Source organism: Bombina bombina, chromosome 2, assembly GCF_027579735.1.
Source record: "Bombina bombina isolate aBomBom1 chromosome 2, aBomBom1.pri, whole genome shotgun sequence".
In the NCBI taxonomy this organism is placed as follows: Eukaryota; Metazoa; Chordata; class Amphibia; order Anura; family Bombinatoridae; genus Bombina; species Bombina bombina.
The window spans coordinates 1032971554-1032995770 of NC_069500.1; the positions used below are offsets into that span (position 1 = coordinate 1032971554).

At 36.0% G+C, this 24217-nt stretch overlaps 1 protein-coding gene across 1 annotated transcript in view; it reads left to right on the forward strand.

Annotated features, from left to right (window-relative positions):
- The window catches only part of FAT4 (FAT atypical cadherin 4), a 337983-nt gene that overhangs the window by 197032 nt on the left and 116734 nt on the right, over positions 1-24217 (forward strand). The window contains 3 exon segments of the mRNA XM_053703634.1: positions 1750-1881; positions 14753-15014; positions 17008-17369. Coding sequence (XP_053559609.1) covers positions 1750-1881; positions 14753-15014; positions 17008-17369 — 756 coding nt within the window.

Consider the following 24217-nt stretch of genomic DNA (forward strand, 5'->3'; position numbering starts at 1 on the left):
TTTTTAAAAACCAGGCACTATTTCATCAAAGTTTACATTCACTTTAAGGGGTCAATTTACTTCTGATCTACTTCTGGGAAGGAGGGGCCGTTATCTGAGGACAAAGACACCAAGGAGTGCTAAACCAAGTGGAAGTTTCATCTTTAGAGACTGATCACACCTTGGACTGATAAGTCATAGCATTTAATATGCAATAATTATTGTTACCATTTATATTTTTTATTGTTATTATATAGTGTCATACTGTCATATTGGTCTGTTTTGCGCCCCCTTGAGTGGTGACGTGGGAATGTCATCAGGTTTGTTTTTGGAATTTACTTAAATGCGAGCGGACATGATATGGACATGATTTATTATTGCACCAGCAGTTCTTGTGAACTGCGGGTGCAATACCGCCCCCTGCAGATTCAGGGTGTCAATCAACCTGATCGTATTCGATCGGGTTGATTTCTGTCTGCCGGCTCAGAGCCGGCGGACAGGTTATGGAGCAGCGATCTTAAGACCGCTGCTTCATAACTTCTGTTTCCAAGTTCGCCGGAAACACGGGACATCAAGCTCCGTATAGAGCATGATAAATTGACCCCTATTATTGTTGCAGTCGCTACCAGATGTTAAAGGGACATTCAAGACAAAATTAAGCATTCATGCTTCAGAACATTCTAATTATTTCTATTATAAAATTGACTTTGTTCCTCTTGGTATCCTTCGTTACCAAGAGGAAGACTCAAGAGCAGCAGTGCCCTACTAGCAGGTGATATCGCAGTGGTTCACCATATGTGTTTGTCTAGGACCCAGTAGTGCTGCTGGGGAGATTACTTTGTCGATATGTATAACCCCATTTTCAAGGTTTAAACATGGTAATAATCAAGCAATAGTGCCGTAATTAAATGTCCTAGTGCATAAGAGCAATTTATTGCACTTTATGTCCCTCCCTTTATGTTTACAGTTGGAAAATGATGTCTCCATGGGCGTTAAAAGGTTTAATTATTTTTAAAGTATAAATAACAGGAGAGAATTGCTTGTTGTACACATTAACTGAACATCATTTTAAAAATGAGGACTGATTGGCATAAAAAAGTGATTTGATTGGTTGTTTATGCTCGGATATAATGAGCTAAATTCCAGGATGCCCATAGATATAACCCATTGCTATTCATGCATTACAATTGGCTGATAATGCTAGATTATTTTTTTTTTTTTTAAATCCTATACTATATATCAGTCTGCAGCCTTTTGTAGAACATCCATACATGAATAGCAGACATAACGTATGCAGAATCCTATTTTAAAATCTTGGGTCTTGTATATATGTTTCAGCTAAATGAGCTATCAGGTTTTCAAATGATTTTGGATGTAACACAACCCCTCTAAAACGCATCACTATATAAAATAATCCAATAGCTGTTTATTTTTAAAAGTACGAAATGAGGAAGAAGGAAGGCTGAGTCCAAGTGTCAGGAAAAGAGTTTATTGCAAGAATAGGCTTTCAGAATGCAAGGTAAACTCCAATCTTACGCGTTTTGTGTCGGTAGGGAGCACGTTAAAATTGTAGTTATGTTATTTATTTTTAAAAGTGATTGTGTCGGTAGGGAGCACGTTAAAATTGTAGTTATGTTATAAATTAAAAAAAAACGTAAATCATGGTTTTTCATGTCTGTGAAAAAACTGTTTATAAAAAAGACAGATGCCAACAGCAGTGGAAAATTAGATTGTTACTTTTACTGACCGTGTGATTTTGTTTGTTTTTAGGTTGAAATAACCCTTCAGGATATCAATGACAATCCACCAGTTTTTCCAACAGATATACTTGATCTCACCATTGAAGAAAATACTGGAGATGGTTCTAAAATAATGCAACTGACTGCTACGGATGCTGACGAGGTATTTATAATTGTATTAAAAGTATAAATTATCTTAACAAGAGACATCATACTAGTTTAATATGGAATATCTAGCTCTGAGGTAGATTGAAAATCTTATTTTCTACAAAACTAAAGTCTGTGTTTTTTTAAAGGGATACTAAACCCAATTTTTTTTCTTTAATGGTTCAGATAGAGCATGCAATTTTAAGCAACTTTCTCATTTACTCCTATAATCAATTTTTCTTTGTTCTCTTGTTATCTTTATTTAAAAAGCGAGAATTTAAAGTTTAGGCACCAGCCCATTTTAGTTTCAGCATCCTAGATAGCACTTATTGGTGGCTACATTTAGCAAACCAATAAGCAAGCCTAACACAGGTTCTGAACCAAAAATGGGACGGCTCTTAAACTTTACATTCCTGCTTTTTAAATAAAGATAACAAGAGAACTAAGAAAAAATGATAATAGGAGTAAACTAGAAAGTTGCTTAAAATTGCATGCTCTATCTGAATCATTAAAGAAAACATTTGGCTTAAGTGTCCCTTTAAGTAAGTTATGTGATTATATTTTTAACTGGAATTGAATCTACACCTTTATTATATGTCTGTGTAGAAAAAAATAAAATTTAAAAATATTCATAAAATTAAATTTACAGGTTTATCAACGTTGTGTAATACTTTGCTACTCTTAGAACCTTTCAAGATGAAATCCGAACATTCCACAAATACTTTATTAAACTTAAAGGGACACTGAACCCTATTTTTTTCTTTTGTAATTCAGAAAGAGCATGTAATTATAAGCAACTTTCTAATTTACTCCTATTATCAATTTTTCTTCATTCTCTTGCTATCATTATTTGAAAAAGAAGGCATCTAAGCTTTTTTTTGGTTTTAGTACTCTGGACAGCACTTTTTTTATTGGTGGATGAATTTATCCACCAATCAGCAAGGACAACCCAGGTTGTTCACCAAAAATGGGCCGGCATCTAAACTTACATTCTTGCATTTCAAATAAAGATACCAAGAGAATGAAGAAAATTTGATAATAGGAGTAAATTAGAAAGTTGCTTAAAATTTCATGCTCAATCTGAATCACGAAAGAAAAATTTTGGGTACAGTGTCCCTTTAAACCAAAACAGCAGTTTCTGTTGTTTAATTGCTATGCAGAACTCTATAGGTGGAGAGGGACATGTTAGTGCCAACCTAGTTTATTAAGGACAGAAACATCCATTTAAAACATTGTATTGTATTTTTAAATGTTTTCTCTTTATGAGAAAACAAAGACAATATTTAAATTAAAGAGACATGCTTATAATAATAACAATAATAAAAAACAAATATACTATTGTATTTTGTTAGATGTTTACTTATTGACAAAGTCATTTTTTATATATGTCTTTTATCCATGCTTGAAGGTTAAAGGGACAATAAAGCCAACAATAAAATTTTATGCAACTTTCCCATTTACTTTTTTTTTTTAATCACATTTGCTTTGTTCTTTTGGTATCCTTTAAACGTAAAGCTACAATTTTAAGGCTCAAATTACAAGAAAGTGGGAAAAAAATAATTAAAGTATATAGCAAAGTTGTTTTACTGCACATATATAATTATTTAAAACAAAAATAATAAATTATTTTAAACCATTAAATACAGTAGAATAACCAGCAAGTACATATTAAAAAGACAATTTAATAGCACACTGAATTCTAAATGAGCTGAAGATTTTTTTCTTAGAAAAATTCAAAATTGACCTCAATTTGCTGGACCCCTTTATCATGTGACAGCAATCAGACAATCACAGACAGATAAACATATGCATTCTGAAACATATTGCGCATGCTCAGTAGTATCTGGTGCCTCAGAAAGCGTGCACATAAAAAGTGCTTAAAGTGATGGTAAACTCTCCCCTTTTTAAAATCAGATCTGGAATGTAAGCACTATTGTAGATGGAGTTTTATTCATCATGTGTAATGAAGATGCGCTATAACTTAGTTTTTAATATAGATATGAAATTCAAATTCCGCACGTTACACCACCCACTTCAAAAGTCAATTTTTCTGTCAGCTAAATGATTGAATTACTCTCCAATCAATGCTCTAGCTACAACAAAAGTGCCATATGGGGAGAGCGCTGATTGGACAACAATTCAATCTGTTAGCTCACAGAAAATTTTAATTTTGAAGTGGGCGGAGGAGCATGCAGTATTTGAATTTTATATCTATATTAAAAAGCATGTTATACTGCATCTTCATTACAGCTAATGAATTAAACTTCATCTAAAATAGCGCTTACATTCCAGATCTGATTTTAAAAAGGGGAGAGTTTACCATCACTTTAATCAGCTTTTTTTTTAAACAGACAAAGGAATAATGACAATAGAAACAGAAAAAGGTTCTGACAAAGGGCTGTGTTGTGAAGGAACCTGAAGAAATGAAATTGCAACTCCTTACAAAATCAATTTAAACCTTTTTTTATTTGTAAGATAAAAAAAGGGTTATATTAATGTTAAAGTCCTGTACTTTATTGTATAATTAGACTTTGGATCTCCCACATCCCTTGTGACTTCAACATTAAAGAAAATCTTCATTTGTTTCTCCTACGTGTTTTACCGCGTTTGAGAGCTTAAATCTGAAACATATGAGTAAAATGTGTTAAACTTTGTGAAAAACATCTGCCAAATTCATCAAGTTGTAAATGCAATATATCAAGAAAATATTTTTTTAATAGAGAACTATTTCACAGCATGATTAAACTAAAACAATATGATAAGATTGCTCTGTTGGTAATACAAATATATAAAGTTATATATTTTGTCCATTGTCATTTCTGACTTCATGTTGTGTGTAGTGTGTAGTGTGTTGTATGCAGTGTGTTGTGTGCAATATAAACTCAAATCTTCTGCTAAAAGTCTTCATGAATATATGGTGTCTCTTCTATTTGGCACTTCTACAATCTACCCATATTAACTACTTTAAAACCTTAAATATATGAATATGAATATGTGAATGTCTAATGTGTGTATGTTTATATTACCATCATTGTCTCAATGGACTACTAGAAGCTAGCTGCTGATTGGTGGTTGCACTTATATAGCTTTTGTCACTGGTTCACCTGATATGCTTATCTAGCTCCCAGTAGTGCATTTCAGCTAATTCAACAAATGATACCAAGAGAATGAAGCACATTTGATAACAGAAACAAGTTTGAAAATTGTATGCGCTCCCTGATTCAAGAAGAAAAAAAAATGGGTTTCCTGCCCCTTTAAAAATCAATTTTATAATGTTTTGGTTGCAAATAATTTTGCACATATTGTGTAATCCATTATTAATAATCCATTATAACATACATATCAATTTTAAAATGTTTTGATTGCAAATAATTTTGCACATATTGTGTAATCCATTATAACTTACAAAACAGCAGTGTTTGCAACAATGTATAACATTGTTACAAACATTGTTGCAAACTGTTGCTTCAGAGTTCTAAATACACATGCACCTGGTCTTCTGTGAGCCTTACTAGGTTAACTCTTCAACAAAGGGTACAAAAATAATTAAGCAAATTTGATAATAGAAATAAATTGTAAAGTATTTTTTTTATGTAATTGCTTGCTCTGCCTGATAGTTTAATCTTGGCTTTAGTGTCCCATTTAAGCTTATACCTCAGATTCAACAAGCCTTCGGGTTCCTATCTAGCATCAAAATCTATGTTTTAAATTTCTTATTAATTTTCATAACATTCACTGAGTAAAGCAGCTTTTACGTCTGTCAACTTTTCAACTCTCTGCCAATACTGTCATACTCTACAGCAGATTTTTGATACATGTCAAGATATGATTTTATGCTATTAAGGAGTGTGTTTCAAAACAGCTAATTGGATGATCATACCACTGTGGGCTATTAATCACTGATCAGGTAGACACAAGTCGTTATCTAAATGCCCAGTCTAACATGGTAAAGGGATTATTTTATGACTAGACAGACATGGATTAGTAAAATCCTTGTTTAAAAGCAAGAGGTAATGTCTGGAGAAGTGTAGTGATTATTTACGATTTAAACACATATAAGACCATTTCTTACACAGCTGGTTAATGTCCACAAGGGATAGAATTTTGTCAATTTGCCTGTTTTTGCCTTCATGCATATGTTTAGCCCTTAACAAATCTGTCATAGCATCAATCATTTTAAAAGAACATTTTTACAAAATATAAAATTGAATTTATTCATAGCATGTTTATTTGAAATTTAGGAACCTAAGTGGTTGTGGTAAGCAACCATTCATTCAATTTTAAAGAGTCTACTCCAGAATCTTTATTGTTTAAAAAGATAGATAATCCCTTTTATTACCCATTCCCCAGTTTTGCATAACCAACATGTTTATATTAATATACTTTTTACTTCTGTGATTACCTTATATCTAAGCCTTTGCAGACTGCCCCCTTATTTCAGTTCTTTTTACAGACTTGCATTTTAGCTAATCAGTGCTGACTCATAAATAACTCCATGGAAGCAAGCACAATGTTATCTACATGGCACACATAAACTAGAGCTGTCTAGTGGTAAAAAAACTGTTAAAAGGCACTGAGTTTATAGTCAGCCTTTAAGATCTTAGAAATTTGCATATGAGTTTACCTAGTTTTAGCTTTCAACATCGAATAGTCAGAGAACAAAGCACATTTGATGATACAAATAAAATAGAAAGTTGTTTAAAATTAAAGGGACAGTAAACTGTGCAGTCACTAGAGGCAGGTGAGGCAGGGCTTCACCTCTCATATGGGCAAAAATATATATTTTTTTATTGGCTTTAAAAAAAAAAAAAAAAAATTGCAATTTTTTCCCCCCAGCATTTTTTTTTTCTCACAGCTACATGTAGTGCAATGGAGAGGCACACGCAGGTCTGCCCACCATTACACAACATGCTGCGCCACCTACTGGATGAAAGTGGTTAAGATCATTGCATGACCCATAACTGCTTATTTGAGGCAGTCCTATTTGGGCTGACCCAATGCAGTGAGAGGCATTAGTAAGTGGATCTTATGGTTGGGGCTGGATGTTTAATCATATAAAACAAAACAAAAACGGAAAAAAAATACTTTTATTTATTTTGTTGCTGTCCTGTGAAGCTGCCAGCTTTGCTAAAGTGAAAAGAGAGTTCTCTACTTCCCCTCCAAGTGCAGTGGAATGTTCCACTGTCACTTCCTTACAGAGCAGGAAGAGATGCAGACTTGCAGCGTTTTAGCCACATTTTATTGAAGTAAGTTCTGCAACCTTAGATTTTGCTGAAAGGGATTCTGTTAGTGAAAATTATAATTTAATGAGTGTTTTTTTGTTTTTTTACTCTTTTACAGCAGTTTAAGGATTATTTTTGTATTTTGTTTACTCAATGTTTACACCCACCCACTACCTTAGCAGCTTGCCTCTGTACTGCACACTAATTTATAGTCTCACTTTCTGAACTCTCTGTAGCTCTGCTGTTTTATTACTTAAAAATGCAGTGGTCCCTCTCACCCCCCCCTTGTCTCTCTCTCTCTCTCTCTCTCTCTCTCTATCCATCTCTCTCCTTATGTGTCGTTCTCCCCCATGGTCTCTCTCTCTCTCTGTCTCTCTTCCTCCCCCTCTGACTCTCTCATCCCTTATGTGTCTCTCTAACACTCTGTGTGTGATTGTGTCTCTCTCTCTTTCTCTCTCTCTAACCCTCTGTATGTGATTTTGTCTCTCTCTCTTTCTCTAACCCTCTGTGTGTGATTGTGTCTCTCTCTTTCTCTAACCCTCTGTGTGTGATTGTGTCTCTCTCTAACCCTCTGCGTGTGATTGTGTCTCTCTCTCTTTCTCTCTCTCTAACCCTCTGTGTGTGATTGTGTCTCTCTCTCTTTCTCTCTCTAACCCTCTGTGTGTGATTGTGTCTCTCTCTCTTTCTCTTTCTCTCTCTCTAACCCTCTGTGTGTGATTGTGTCTTCCTCTCTCTTTCTCTCTCTCTCTCTCTCTCTCTCTCTCTAACCCTCTGTGTGTGATTCTCTCTCTCTCTCTCTCTCTCTCTCTCACCCTCTGTGTGTGATTGTGTCTATTCCTCTCTCTCTAACCCTCTGTGTGTGATTGTGTCTCTCTCTCTTTCTCTCTCTCTCTAACCCTCTGTGTATGATTGTCTCTCTCTCTCTTTCTCTCTCTCTAACCCTCTGTGTGTGATTGTGTCTCTCTTTCTCTCTCTCTCTAACCCTCTGTGTGTGATTGTGTCTCTCTCTCTGTTTCTCTCTCTCTAACCCTCTGTGTATGTTTGTGTCCCTCTTTCTTTCTTTCTCTCTCTCTCTCTCTCTCTAACCTTCTGTGTGTGATTGTGTCTCTCTTTCTCTCTCTCTCTAACCCTCTGTGTGTGATTGTGTCCCTCTCTCTTTCTCTCTCTCTAACCCTCTGTGTGTGATTGTGTCTCTCTCTCTTTCTCTCTAACCCTCTGTGTCTCTCTCCCCCCCCCCCCCCCCCCGAGTGCTTTTCTGTGTTTCTGTCTACCTTTTATTTATTTAATTAATGAATTGGTAGTGCCATCTGATGGTGTGGCTTTATTTAAAGGGGTGGGGTCAAGCGCCCCACCATCTTTAAATTTCACCAGCCGCCACTGGATCAAGACATTTTTATATTTACTGAATAATAAAAGAATCTATAAGCATAATTTGCAGCATTAAAGTAAAAAGTATGTTTTAAACATATTTTAATGGGCATGGATTTCCAGATCTCATAATCAGAGCAAGCATTTTGTTATCTGGCAAGAGTTTCTGTTACAATCCTTTAGACTAAAATCAGATGTTTACTAAGTTGACCAGTTTTCCAAGACACCATTTAAAGGGACATGAAACCCATATGTTTTCTTTCATGATTTAGAAAGAGCATGCAATTTTAAATAACTTTCCAATTTACATCTAATATCTAATTTTCTTCATTCTTTTGATATCCTTTGTTGAAAATCATATCTAAATATGTTCAGTAGCTGCTAATTGGTGGCTGCACATAGATACCTCATGTGATTGGCTCACCCATGTGCATTGCTATTTCTTCAACAAAGGATATCTAAAGAATCCTAGCCACTGCCTCACCAGTCTCTGACGTCACTGCACGTCACTGGTAAACACCAGAATTTTTGTTGTTTAAAAAGGTATATAATCCCTTTATTACCCATTCCCCAATTTTGCATAACCAACACAGTTATAATAATACACTTGTTACCTCTGTGATTACCTTGTATCTGTGCCTCTGCAAACTGCCCCCTTATTTCAGTTGTTTTGACAGACTTGCATTTTTAGCCAATAATTGCTGACTCCTAGGAGCTTCACATGCCTGAGCTCAATGTTATCTATATGAAACACATGAACTATCGCCCTCTAGTGGTGAAACACTGTCAAAATGCTTTCAGATTAGAGGCAGTCTTCAAGGTCTAAGAAATTAGCACATGAACCTCTTAGATTTAGCTTTCAACTAAGAATACCAAGATAACAAATAAAATTGGTAATAAAAGTAAATTGAAAAGTTATTTAAAATTACATGCCCTATTTAAATCATGAAAGATTTTTGTCTACTTTACTGTCCCTTTAAGGATTGTTTACATTTATTCCCCCAAAATAAACTGTTAATGAATGGCCATCTGTCCAGCTGGCTACTGACAATCAACAAAGGTTAGTCCAACTCAGCTACTCCAACTCTGTTTTAAATTGGCCTATTCTCAGAAAGTTGACTTGTTTAAAAGGACATTAAAGTCAAAATCAAACGTTCATGACTCAGATAAAATATGCTATTTTAAACAACTTTCCATTTCACTTCTATTATTTAATTTGCTTTGTTCTCGCCTGAAACGTAAGTTAAGAACTCACAGTCGTAAGACCGCTGCTCCTTAAAGGGACACTGAACCCAAATTTTTTCTTTTGTGATTCAGATAGAGCATGACATTTTAAGAAACTTTCTAATTTACCTCTATTATCAACTTTTCTTCATTCTCTTGGTATCTTTATTTGAAAAGCAAGAATGTAAGTTTAGATGCTGGCCCATTTTTGTGAACAACCTGGGTTGTTCTTGCTGATTGGTGGCTAAATTTAACCGACCAATAAACAAGTGCTTTCCAGGGTCTGAACTAAAAAATAGCTTAGATGCCTTCTTTTTCAAATAAAGATAGCAAGAGAACGAAGAAAAATTGATAATAGGAGGATATTAGAAAGTCGTTTAAAATTGCATGCTCTATCTGAGTCATGTGCAATGTTAAATGCCAACAGCGTATGCAAATCCTGCTACAGCAAATCATGTCCGCCCGGCACTTGTTAAAATGACACCATGAGTCACTACATGTTTTCTTTATAACACTTTTTAAGTCTCAAATTGATAATGTTCTTACAGCACACCTGCATTTTATCAGAATTTTTCCACAGTGGTAGGATGCTGGATATAAAATGTTACACATAATGATATAATTAACCCATTGACTCCTATAGAGGGTGGCAGTGTATTAGTTTGAGATATAATGAAAGACTTTCTAGCAATTGAATGGTTAAAACAGTGTAGGCTTTAAGCAGCAGACAAGTTGTTAAAGGGACAGTCTAGGCCAAAATAAACTTTCATGATTCAGATAGAGCATGTAATTTTTAACAATTTTCCAATTTACTTTTATCACCAATTTTGCTTTGTTCTCTTGGTATTCTTAGTTGAAAGCTTAACCTAGGAGGTTCATATGCTAATTTCTTAGACCTTGAAGCCCACCTCTTTCAGATTGCATTTTAACAGTTTTTCACCACTAGAGGGTGTTAGTTCACGTATTTCATATAGATAACACTGTGCTCGTGCACTTGAAGTAATCTGGGAGCAGGCACTGATTGGCTAGACTGCAAGTCTGTCAAAAGAACTGAAAAAAGGGGCAGTTTGCAGAGGCTTAGATACAAGATAATCACAGAGGTTAAAAGTATATTATTATAACTGTTAGTTATGCAAAACTGGGAAATGGGTAATAAAGGGATTATCTATCTTTTAAAACAATAAAAATTCTGGTGTAGACTGTCCCTTTAAATAAAAAGTATTCTGGAAGGGAGAAATGAGGAAAACGTTTAGGTGAAAAAAGTCAGTCATTGTAAGACAGAACAATGAGGGGCATAGATAGTTATATAAAATATTTAAGAGTCAAAAGAAGATGTTAGGAGGCAGGGCTCATTGACTACTTGTTTTATACTAGCAACAACAAGAAGAAAATACAATTTACCTAGTATATATTTAGGATCTTAGAATCTTAAAAGGATATTAAAGTAATTTTATACATTGCAAAAAATACACCAATAAATTGCAAATTTTGATAATTTTCTGCATGCAAAATAAATGTTTTAAAAGGGATTTTAAACTCTTATTTTTTATACTAATCATAAACATTTAAAAGTGTTATGTGGAATTACATTTTGAGTTGAATGTTCCTTCAATTAATTATGGGGCAGGAACTGGTACTTTCAATCCGCGGAATCCACGAAGAGCTTGCTGCCATACATAGTTATTTTTATTTTTTCACCATAATTATGGTAGCATGGAAAATGACTGGAGTTAGTAATCCTATGAATGTATATCTATATATCACACTTGTATGGTGACAAGATAATGATTTAAGTTCCAAGAGCCACTGGGAAAAAATATTAGGAGTTGTTCTCAACTTTATATAAGCCCCATTTGTGGTTACTAAAATGTGTCTAGTATTTATTTAAATTTTGGATTGGATTGCATTAAATGTTTGGATTACTTCCTTTTTTTACCTGTTACATGAGACATTTATTATTTATCCAGGTTAAAACTTTTGCTTTCGTAGCTGGATTTTATTATGATTAAAATATAAAGTAGTGAGTAAGAAAAAATAAAGATTGTGGTTAGTTCAGACATGTTAAATTCTTTAAGAATGTTTTTCTAAACTATAGGACAATATGATATAGTTCTGAGTACAAGAAGCTGAGCACAGCTGTTGGAACAATACCTTGACATTGAAACCCGTGAAATGCGTCTTTTAATTTACAATATTCCTGCTGTATATTTCAAAGCTTTCAATTTACAATTTAGATCAAGGTCAAAATATTCTCAAAATATTCTCTGCTTCTAGTGACAAATTTATCTGAGATGATGATTTTAGTAAAAAATAAACATGTCAGTAAATCTAGCTGTGTATTGATGTCATGGAAAAAAATAAGTGAGCTAACTATGTAATTAAAAACTAACAACTGAAACTATATTAAAAAAACAAATATGTCATCCAACATTTATTTGGTGGATATGACAATATATAGTATTTTGTTCTAAAAGTCACAATTAAACTTTTGTCATTCAGATAGCACATGCACTTTTAAACACATTTCCAATTTACTTCAATGATCAAATTTAATTTATTATTTGTGCATCTTTTGTTAAAGGCTACACCTAAGTAGGCTCATAAGAGCTCAAGATTGCAAGTTTTTAGCACTCTATGGCAGCTGTGTTTGCAACTGTGTATAATATTGCTGCAAACATTATCGCAAACACTGCTTCTATAGAGTGATAAATATTCATGCACACTCCTGAGCTCCTCTTAGCCTACTTGGGTTTACTCTAATATACATTTTAGCCAAAGGTCGCTCACATCACTCTAAGTTAGAGCCAACTTGGGCTATGCAAGTCATTTGCATAAGGTGACTTTACAGCTGATTTCCATTTACAACATAGCCAATTTGGAGTTAAATTAGCTTAACCCAGTTCATACTTGGGGCACTACTATAAATAGACCATCCTTATTTGCTTACTTCACCATGTATAGCTACATTTAAATAATTAACACACAATCTAATTAGTGTATTTGTTTATTGAGAGCAACTAACTATTTCATAAAATGCCTAACAAATATAATAATAATTATTATAATAATTGTTAGAAATTGATTCTCAATGTTGCTTATGTATTTTTTACTGCTCATGTGATGCAACAGACTATATCTACATACTTAAAATTGGGTTCATAGTTTAGAAAGTAACAAGCAGACAACTATTACCATATGAACAAAAAAATGGGTACAAAAATATCCACCAATAGGGGGCACTAAAATCAACAACAAACATACATCAAATATATGACAAAAAATTAAAAAAATAGTCAACCAAATACAATAAGGTGACCACTTAGACGAGATAGTCACAGATCCAAACCGGCAGCTCTTCTGAAATTCCATCTATAAGCACATCTCTGAAATACACAAACATTAGCACCTCCTAGTGCAGAACAGTCATGTAATGACACAACAGAAGTAACAGCTTGTATACTCACAAATGGAGCAGCACTCTATTGTGCTGTTAGACGCAGACTGGGGAATAACAGTGTCACAGCTCACTGATCCATGGTATAGGGAAAGTATCCCTCAGCTGCTCCTGGTATCAGCTCCTCAGATCACACTGTCACCATTATTCAATGTAAAACATGATTTATTTAAAAACATCAAAGTATTTAACAATAACAGCACAATAGAGTGCTGCTCCATTTGTGAGTATACCAGCTGTTTTCTTCTGTTTTAGATGATTGTAATTACATGAATGTTCAGCATCAGGAGGCGCCTTCTACTGTTTGTGTATTTCAGAGTTGAACTATTACCATATGTGTGCATGATTAACAACACATTTACAAGTTATATATATGTATATATATATATATATATATATAAAGTATATATATATATATATATATATATATTGTATATGTGTGTGTTTGTGTATGTATATACATACTGTACATATATAGAGTCTTGCTGTAATGATGTAAGTTTTTTGCGGGCATCTCTGCAGCGTATCCGATTATCCCTACAGGGTATATTAGACACTTGATTAGGAGTATGTTGTTACACGTTGTGTATTTTATTCATGTGACCAAGGCCTTTGTGTGGGGCCGAAACGTTATGTGTTTGCTTTTTCTTGATGCTCATTTGGGATTCACACCGGGTCCTGAACAACAAGTTTACTTATTTCTATATATAATATATATATGTATTTTTACTTAAATTATGCCTTTATTTATTTCAACTGTATTGTGGGCTAACATATGTTGAATATGATCTTCTTAAATGCAATTTCAGCTTATCAACATTATATACACATCCTTTATTAGCATCAAAAAAGTATATACCTACCAATAGATAAAGAGAAAAAAATTAGACTGTGCATTTAAGGGTACGGGATGCTTGGCAGGCTATTCTACGAAGGGTGTACTGTTTGGTTGGTGCTAATGTAATGTAATATTTGTTGTTGTATAAAAAGAAGAGGAGCTGTGCCCCATGACTGAAGACCCAATACATCACTGTTTCCCAAAATGAAGGAGTCTTAGAATGCTAGTATAGTATTACAATTTTATTTGCCTTGATTTTTTTGTATCCAGGGGCCTTCAGGTTTTCACTTTGTCAGCCTGTACATACATTTTACAAGTTCTATTAAAAATACACTGACCATTAAACATACATTCCCCATATAGAATCTTCCATTATCTAGCAAAGGGCTCCCAAGAGTTAAATTCAACATGGCTGAAGGCCAAGTAAAAGCTTTATTATCTATGAAACCATTTTAGGACATCAGTAGTATTAAAGAGAACCCTAAATCCAAGATAACTAGCAAAGGACTCATTTCCTCTTGCCATTGGCCTAAAATTCTACTATCCCATCAAAAATTTTACATTTGAATACTTCTCTTCAAAACTGTACAAGCTACTGTGTCCGTACTTTCAACAGCATAGTTTGCAAACACTAGTTAGACCATGATAGTAAAGAATCCTATACAGCATACCTTTTTATTTCATATGGCAGAATAAATAATAACTCTGTAATATAATTTAAGGAACCGCCATGTAGTATATTTTGATTTTAACATTGCATTTTATTTGTTTCTGCCTATAGGGTGCTAATGCTCTTGTCACATATACTATCATTAGTGGTGCTGATGATAGTTTCCGTATTGATCCAGAATCTGGAGATCTGATAGCAACAAAACGCCTGGACAGAGAACGACGCTCCAAGTATTCCCTGCTGGTGAGGGCAGATGATGGTCTCCAGTCCTCAGACATGAGAATAAATATCACTATTAGTGATGTAAATGATCACATACCTAAATTCTCAAGGCTTGTTTATTCTTTTGATGTTGCAGAAGATACCATCCCAGGTAAAATATAAAAATAATAATGCTGTTGTACAGACCCTTAAATATAAACTAAACATCTTTACCACCTCAAACTACTTGTAAGTCTTGTAGCTAACCTAATACAGGAATTGTACCTCTGGAGGCTTTTCACTTTCCCTCTGGATACATTCAGCCTCATAAACAGAAATAATTAGATGATTATTATTATTATTAGTGTCATTTTACAGGTGACATGCATTTATACACATTCTTGTTACACATAATTATCTGCAATTACAATAAAGAGAAACAGAAGTGAGGGAGTATAAGTAAAACAAAGTTGTGTCAGGGTGACTGAGTGGGTTTAGTGAAATATAAAACCTAGATATGCCTCTTTATCATGATGTACACCACAAACAATGCATTATTAATTAAATATTAAAGGGACACTGAACCCACTTTTTTTCTTTCATGATTCAGATAGAGCATGCAATTTTAAGGAACTTTCTAATTTACTCCTATTATCAATGTTTCTTTGTATCTTTATTTGAAAAAGCAGCAATTTAAGCATAGGAGCTGGCCATTTTTTGTTCAGCACCCTGGATAGCGCTTGCTGATTTATGGCTTCATTTAGCCACCAATCAGAAAGCGCTACCCAGGTGCTGAATCAAAAATGGGCTGACGCGTAAACATACATTCCTGCTTTTTAAATAAAGATAGCAAGAGAACAAAGAAAAATTGATGATTGGAGTAAATTAGAAAGTTTCTTAAAATTGCATGCTGTATCTTAATCATGAAATAAATTTGGTCTCAGTTTCCCTTTAAGTTTACTAAGAAGCACAATATATTTGTAATATTTTATAAACACACATCATTAATATTTCACTAGAATTAAAGGAACTTAAAACCCTTTTTTATCTTTTATGATACAGATAGATCATGCAATTTTATACAACTTTCCATTTTACATCTATTATCTTATTTGCTTTGTTATCTTGGTATCATTGTTGAAGAGTGCACCTAGGTAGGCTCAGGAGCATCAATGCACTACTGGGAGCTAGCTGCTGTTTGGTGGCTCCACATTTAAGCCTCTTGCCATTGGCTCACTGATGTGGTTAGCTAGCCCCCAGTAGTGCATTGCTGCTCCTTTAACAAAATATACCAAGAGAATGAAGCAAATTTGGTAATAGAAGTAAACTGGAAAGTTGTTTAAAATGATATACTCTGTCTGAATCGTAAAATAAAAATGTTGCAAATTTATGAATATTTAGTAGAATCACAGCTTTAATGTTTGAAACATGAGTAGTATGGTTCTATGTATTAGCATAGAATTATTACAAATCATAATATTCTTGCACAATTTAGTTAGCCTGAAATCTAATTGGATATGTTATACAATGTGTATGTTTTTGTTGTTGGGGGTTTGCATTATTTTATTTCTCTTCAAGCACATGACGCGGTTAACCACACTCATTCTAGACTAAATCACTAAATCTTCTACAGCTAATATTGAGCACTAATGATGAACATTAGCTAAATGGAGGTTTTGCGCAATAGCTCATTATTGTTTTTATGCATTGTACATCTTGAACGTTAAAAAATAATTAAATAAAATTGGATGAAGAGTAGAGAAGCATTGAACAGAAATTGGATTAAAATTGCATTAAAAAAAAGGCAGCTGCTCCCACCTATAATGATAATCTACAAATAAAAATGCTTTAAAGATAATTGGTAAGATAACATTGGTAATTTAGTGCTGGTTTATTCTTTTCTTTACTCCATACACTAAACACAAGAATGTGAAATTAACTCAATTTAAATTGCACCTGTTATGACAGTGATCTTTCTTTGTGTGGCCCCTCGTTCACAGCATTAGCAGTTTTTTTAGCAATCATTATTATAAATAATTGACAGTAAAAATGTTCTGAAACTGACAATTATCATTTTTAGAGTTTAATTGTATGTCAGTCTAGTAATAGCAGTAGTACTGGTATAGTAGAGTTTTAGTCAATTTATTTTCCTGATTATTTTATAGGTTCCATAATTGCAGCTATATTGGCTACTGATGATGACTCTGGCGCTAATGGAGAGGTCACATACGTGGTTAGTGACGATGATGAAGATGGCATATTTTTCTTGAATCCAGTTACTGGAGTTTTTAACTTAACCCGAGCACTAGATTATGAAGTCCAACAGTATTATATACTAACTGTTTGTGCGGAGGATGGAGGAGGCCAATCCTCATGTGTAAGAGTATATTTCAATATACTGGATATAAATGATAACTCACCAGTCTTCAGTATGAATTCCTACAGTACGTCTGTTATGGAAAATCTACCTCAAGGATCAACAATCCTCACATTTAATGTAACTGATGCTGATGACGGTAAGTTACACGTAACAAAACAAAGTCAATACATCATCCTTCTAAAAGTAATAAACATAAATCCTTTATTAGCAAAAATATTATGGCATTTAGACATGTCAAAAAATGAACAGGGTTAAAGGGACAGTCTACACCAAAATTGTTATTGTTTAAAAAGATATATAATGCCTTTACTACCCATTCCCCATCTTTGCACAACCAACATTGTTATATTAATATACTTAATAACATTTAAACCTCCTAATTTCCGCTTGTTTCTAAGCCACTACAGGCAGCCTCTTATCACATGCATTGTTATTAGCTTTTAACAGCAAGATACTGCTAATTCATGTGTGCCATATAGATAATATCCTGTGGAGTTGCGCAGGGCACAGCACTAATTGGCTAAAATGCAAGTCTGTAAATAGCCCTAAGATAATATAATATAACCATGTTGGTTATGCAAAACTGGGCAATGGGTAATAAAGGGATTATATATAATTTTGAACAATAAAAACTTTGCAGTAGACTGTCCCTTTAACACAACGGTCTGACCATCTTTGGTTCTACATGGAAATATTTGTCACTTATTTATGGAGAATAAAGAAAGAAATATATATGCTAAGTTCCATGTTTTTATTAATGCAGGCGAATTCTAGTCTTTTTGAAGATATAGGCCTCTAAAGCTTAATGCTTTGATGGTTAAAATGAATATTTAATGCTTTGGCTGATGCAGCATAAAATATACGATGCTTTGTGTCAGAATCTATTTTTTATGCTGAGACAATTTTAATAGAGAAAGGGGATTTATTACTTTTCTAAATGTAAAGTTAATCATACTTAAAATAATTTGCAAGATGTTTGGAGAAATTTGAACATCAAACAAACTGCAAAAAGATAAAAATATGAAAATATCTTGCACTGCTGTCAGATTATGCTAAATTTACTTTCAGTAGAAACATTTTCACAAATCAAAATTCATAAATTAAATACAAAAATTATGTTTAGACACAGAGAATATTATATTCCAGTTGCTAAGTTTATGAACAAATTCTATACTTGAAGATGTTTCTTCCTGTCTACCAATAGTGTTATGGGAGGTTTACAGTTAAGATTAAAATATTATCAGCACACACACATATATATATATATATATATATATATATATATGTGTGTATCTCACAAAAGTGACACTTTGTTACAATGTAAAGTAGTGAGTTTACAGCCTGTATAATGCTAATTTTCTGTCCCCTCAAAATAACTCAACACACAGCCATTAATTGCTAAACCGTTGGCAACAAAAGTGAGTACACCCCTAATTGGAAATGTCCAAAATGGGCCCAATTAGCCATTTTCCCTCCCCGGTGTCATGTGACTCGTTAGTTAGCAGGTGTGTTAAATTTGGTGTTATCGCTCTCACACTCTCTCATACTTGTCACTGGACGTTCAACATGGCACCTCATGGCAAAGAACTCTCTGAGGATCTAAAAAAAAATTGTTGCTCTACATAAAAATGGCCTAGGCTATAAGAAGATTGCCAAGACCCTGAAACTGAGCTGCAGCACGGTGGGCAAGACAGTGGTTCCACTCAGAACAGGCCTCGCCATGGTCGACCAAAGAAGTTAAGTGCATGTGCTCAGTGTCATATCCAGAGGTTGTCTTTGGGAAATAGACATATGAGTTTTGCCAGCAATGCTGCAGAGGTTGAAGGGGTGGGGGGTCAGCCTGCCAGTGCTCAGACCATATGCCGCACACTGCATCAAATTGGTCTGCATGGCTGTCGTCCCAGAAGGAAGCCTCTATGTTACTATGTTACTATGTTAAGCAGACTAAGGACATGAATTACTGGAACCATGTCCTGTGGTCCGATGAGACCAAGATAAACTTATTTGGTTCAGATGGTGTCAAGCGTGTGTGCGGCAACCAAGTGAGGAGTACAAAGACAAGTGTGTCTTGCCTACAGTCAAGCATGGTGGTGGGAGTGTCATGGTTTTGGCCTGCATCTGTGCTGCCAGCACTGGGGAGCTACTGTTCATTGAGGGAACCATGAATGCCAACATGTACTGTGACATACTGAAGCAGAGCATGATCCCCTCCCTTCAGAGACTGGGCCGCAGGGCAGTATTCCAACATGATAACGACCCCAAACACACCTCCAAGATGACCACTGCCTTGCTAAAACAGCTGAGGGTAAAGGTGATGGACTGGCCAAGCATGTCTCCAGACCTAAACCCTATTGAGCATCTGTGGGTCATCCTCAAACGGAAGGTGGGGGAGCGCAAGGTCTCTAACATCCACCAACTCTGTGATGTCGTCATGGAGGAGTGAAAGAGGACTCCAGTGGCAACCTGTGAAGCTCTGGTAAACTCTATGCCCAGGAGGGTTAAAGCAGTGCTGGAAAATAATGGTGGCAACACAAAATATTGACACTTTGGGCCCAATTTGGACATTTCCACTTAAGGGTGTACTCACTTTTGTTGCCAACGGTTTAGACATTAATGGCTGTGTGTTGAGTTATTTTGAGGGGACAGCAAATTACACTATTACACAGGCTGTACACTCACTACTTTACATTGTAGCAAAGTGTCATTTCTTCAGTGTTGTCACATGAAAAGATATAATAAAATATTTACAGAAATGTGAGGGGTGTACTCACGTTTGTGAGATACTGTATATATATAGTTAGTATGTTTCTGACTATCTATATATCTATTCTATAAAAAAATTATTTAATTTTATCTAAAGTTATAATCTATCTTTATAGAATTTTTGTTTTTATATTTTACACATTTCTTTTTTTTTGGGGGGGGGGGGTTTTAATTGACAAATTTGACACACAAACAAAATTATTAGTGTAAAATAATACGTCAAATGTAAATTATATAAGTCTTTAACGGAAACAACATAAAAATAAATGTTTAACCAGCTATACTATTATGAAACATTTTCCCTAGACTAAGTTCACTGATGATAGATGAAAAAATATATATATTAAAGTAAAACCTTTTTCTCCAACATAGGTGTGTCCGGTCCACGGCGTCATCCTTACTTGTGGGATATTCTCTTCCCCAACAGGAAATGGCAAAGAGCCCAGCAAAGCTGGTCACATGATCCCTCCTAGGCTCCGCCTACCCCAGTCATTCTCTTTGCCGTTGTACAGGCAACATCTCCACGGAGATGGCTTAGAGTTTTTTTAGTGTTTAACTGTAGTTTTTATTATTCAATCAAGAGTTTGTTATTTTAAAATAGTGCTGGTATGTACTATTTACTCAGAAACAGAAAAGAGATGAAGATTTCTGTTTGTATGAGGAAAATGATTTTAGCACCGTAACTAAAATCCATGGCTGTTCCACACAGGACTGTTGAGAGCAATTAACTTCAGTTGGGGGAAACAGTGTGCAGTCTCTTGCTGCTTGAGGTATGACACATTCTAACAAGACGATGTAATGCTGGAAGCTGTCATTTTTCCCTATGGGATCCGGTAAGGCCATGTTTATTACGATGGTAAATAAGGGCTTCACAAGGGCTTATTAAGATTGTAAGACTTTTCTGGGCTAAGATCGATTCAGTTTTAAACATATTTAGCTTTGAGGAATCATTTTATCTGGGTATATTGATATTATAAATATCGGCAGGCACTCGTATTAGACACCTTATTTCTCTGGGGCTTTCCCAAAGCATAAGCAGAGCCTCATTTTCGCGCCGGTGTGGCGCACTTGTTTTTGAGAGGCATGGCATGCAGTCGCATGTGAGAGGAGCTCTGATACTTAGAAAAGACTTTCTGAAGGCGTCATTTGTATCGTATTCCCCTTTGGGTTTGGTTGGGTCTCAGCAAAGCAGATACCAGGGACTGTAAAGGGGTTAAAGTGTTAAAACGGCTCCGGTTCCGTTATTTTAAGGGTTATAAGCTTCCAAATTTGGTGTGCAATACTTTTAAGGCTTAAGACACTGTGGTGAAAATTTGGTGAATTTTGTACAAATTCCTTCATGTTTTTTTCGCAATTGCAGTAATAAAGTGTGTTCAGTTTAAAATTTAAAGTGACAGTAACGGTTTTATTTTAAAACGTTTTTTGTACTTTATTATCAAGTTTATGCCTGTTTAACATGTCTGAACAACCAGATAGACTGTGTTCTGAATGTGGGGTAGCCAGAATTCCTGTTCATTTAAATAAATGTGATTTATGTGATAATGACAATGATGCCCAAGATGATTCCTCAAGTGAGGGGAGTAAGCATGGTACTGCATCATTCCCTCCTTCGTCTACACGAGTCTTGCCCACTCAGGAGGCCCCTAGTACATCTAGCGCGCCAATACTCCTTACTATGCAACAATTAACGGCTGGTAATGGATAATTCTGTCAAAAACATTTTAGCCAAAATGAACCCTTGTCAGCGTAAGCGTGGCCTGCTCTGTTTTAGTTACTGAAGAGCATGACGACGCTGATATTAATATCTCTGAAGGGCCCCTAACTCAATCTGAGGGGGCCAGGGAGGTTTTGTCTGAGGGAGAAATTACTGATTCAGGGAACATTTCTCAACAGGCTGAAACTGATGTAATTGCATTTAAATTTAAGTTGGAACATCTCCGCATTCTGCTTAAGGAGGTATTATCCACTCTGGATGATTGTGGAAAGTTGGTCATCCCAGAGAAACTATGTAAAATGGACAAGTTCCTAGAGGTGCCGGAGCTCCCAGAAGCTTTTCCTATACCCAAGCGGGTGGCGGACATTGTTAATAAAGAATGGGAAAGGCCCGGTATTCCTTTCGTCCCTCCCCCCATATTTAAAAAATTGTTTCCTATGGTCGACCCCAGAAAGGACTTATGGCAGACAGTCCCCAAGGTCGAGGGAGCGGTTTCTACTTTAAACAAACGCACCACTATACCCATAGAGGATAGTTGCGCTTTCAAAGATCCTATGGATAAAAAATTAGAAGGTTTGCTTAAAAAGATGTTTGTTCAGCAGGGTTACCTTCTACAACCAATTTCATGCATTGTCCCGCTCACTACAGCCGCATGTTCTGGTTTGATGAGCTGATAAAGGCGCTCGATAGTGATTCTCCTCCTTATGAGGAGATTATGGACAGAATCAATGCTCTCAAATTGGCTAATTCTTTCACCCTAGACGCCACTTTGCAATTGGCTAGGTTAGCGGCTAAGAATTCTGGGTTTGCTATTGTGGCGCGCAGAGCGCTTTGGTTGAAATCTTGGTCGGCTGATGCGTCTTCCAAGAACAAGCTACTAAACATTCCTTTCAAGGGGAAAACGCTGTTTGGCCCTGACTTGAAAGAGATTATCTCGGATATCACTGGGGGTAAGGGCCACGCCCTTCCTCAGGATCGGCCTTTCAAGGCGAAAAATAGACCTAATTTTCGTCCCTTTCGTAAAAACGGACCAGCCCAAAGTACTACGTTCTCTAAGCAAGAGGGTAATACTTCTCAAGCCAAGCCAGCTTGGAGACCAATGCAAGGCTGGAACAAGGGAAAGCAGGCCAAGAAACCTGCCACTGCTACCAAGACAGCATGAAATATTGGCCCCCGATCCGGGACCAGGATCTGGTGGGGGGCAGACTCTCTCTCTTCGCTCAGGCTTGGGCAAGAGATGTTCTGGATCCTTGGGCGCTAGAAATAGTCTCCCAGGGTTATCTTCTGGAATTCAAGGGACTTCCCCCAAGGGGGAGGTTTCCACAGGTCTCAGTTGTCTTCAGACCACATAAAAAGACAGGCGTTCTTACATTGTGTAGAAGACCTGTTAAAAATGGGAGTGATTCATCCTGTTCCACTAGAGAACAAGGGATGGGGTTCTACTCCAATCTGTTCATAGTTCCCAAAAAAGAGGGAACGTTCAGACCAATCTTAGATCTCAAGATCTTAAACAAGTTTCTCAAGGTTCCATCGTTCAAGATGGAAACCATTCGAACTATTCTTCCTTCCATCCAGGGAAGGTCAATTCATGACCACGGTGGATTTAAAGGATGCGTATCTACATATTCCTATCCACAAGGAACATCATCGGTTCCTAAGGTTCGCATTCCTGGACAAACATTACCAGTTCGTGGCGCTTCCTTTCGGATTAGCCACTGCTCCAAGGATTTTCACAAAGGTACTAGGGTCCCTTCTAGCGGTGCTAAGACCAAGGGGCATTGCAGTAGTACCTTACCTGGACGACATTCTGATTCAAGCGTCGTCCCTTCCTCAAGCAAAGGCTCACACCGGACATTGTCCTGGCCTTTCTCAGATCTCACGGCTGGAAAGTGAACGTGGAAAAGAGTTCTCTATCCCCGTCAACAAGGGTTCCCTTCTTGGGAACAATTATAGACTCCTTAGAAATGAGGATCTTTCTAACAGAGGCCAGAAAAACAAAACTTCTAGACTCTTGTCGGATACTTCATTCCGTTCCTCTTCCTTCCATAGCTCAGTGCATGGAAGTGATCGGGTTGATGGTGGCGGCAATGGACATAGTTCCTTTTGCGCGCATTCATCTAAGACCATTACAACTGTGCATGCTCAGTCAGTGGAATGGAGGACTATACAGACTTGTCTCCGAAGATACAAGTAAATCAGAGGACCAGAGACTCACTCCGTTGGTGGCTGTCCCTGGACAATCTGTCTCAAGGGATGACGTTCCGCAGACCAGAGTGGGTCATTGTCACGACCGACGCCAGTCTGATGGGCTGGGGCGCTGGTCTGGGGATCCCTGAAAGCTCAGGGTCTTTGGTCTCGGGGAAGAATCTCTTCTACCGATAAATATTCTGGAACTGAGAGCGATATTCAATGCTCTCAAGGCCTGCCTCGCTAGCCGAGGACCAAGTTCATACGGTTTCAATCAGACAACATGACAACTGTTGCGTACATCAACCATCAGGGGGGAACAAGGAGTTCC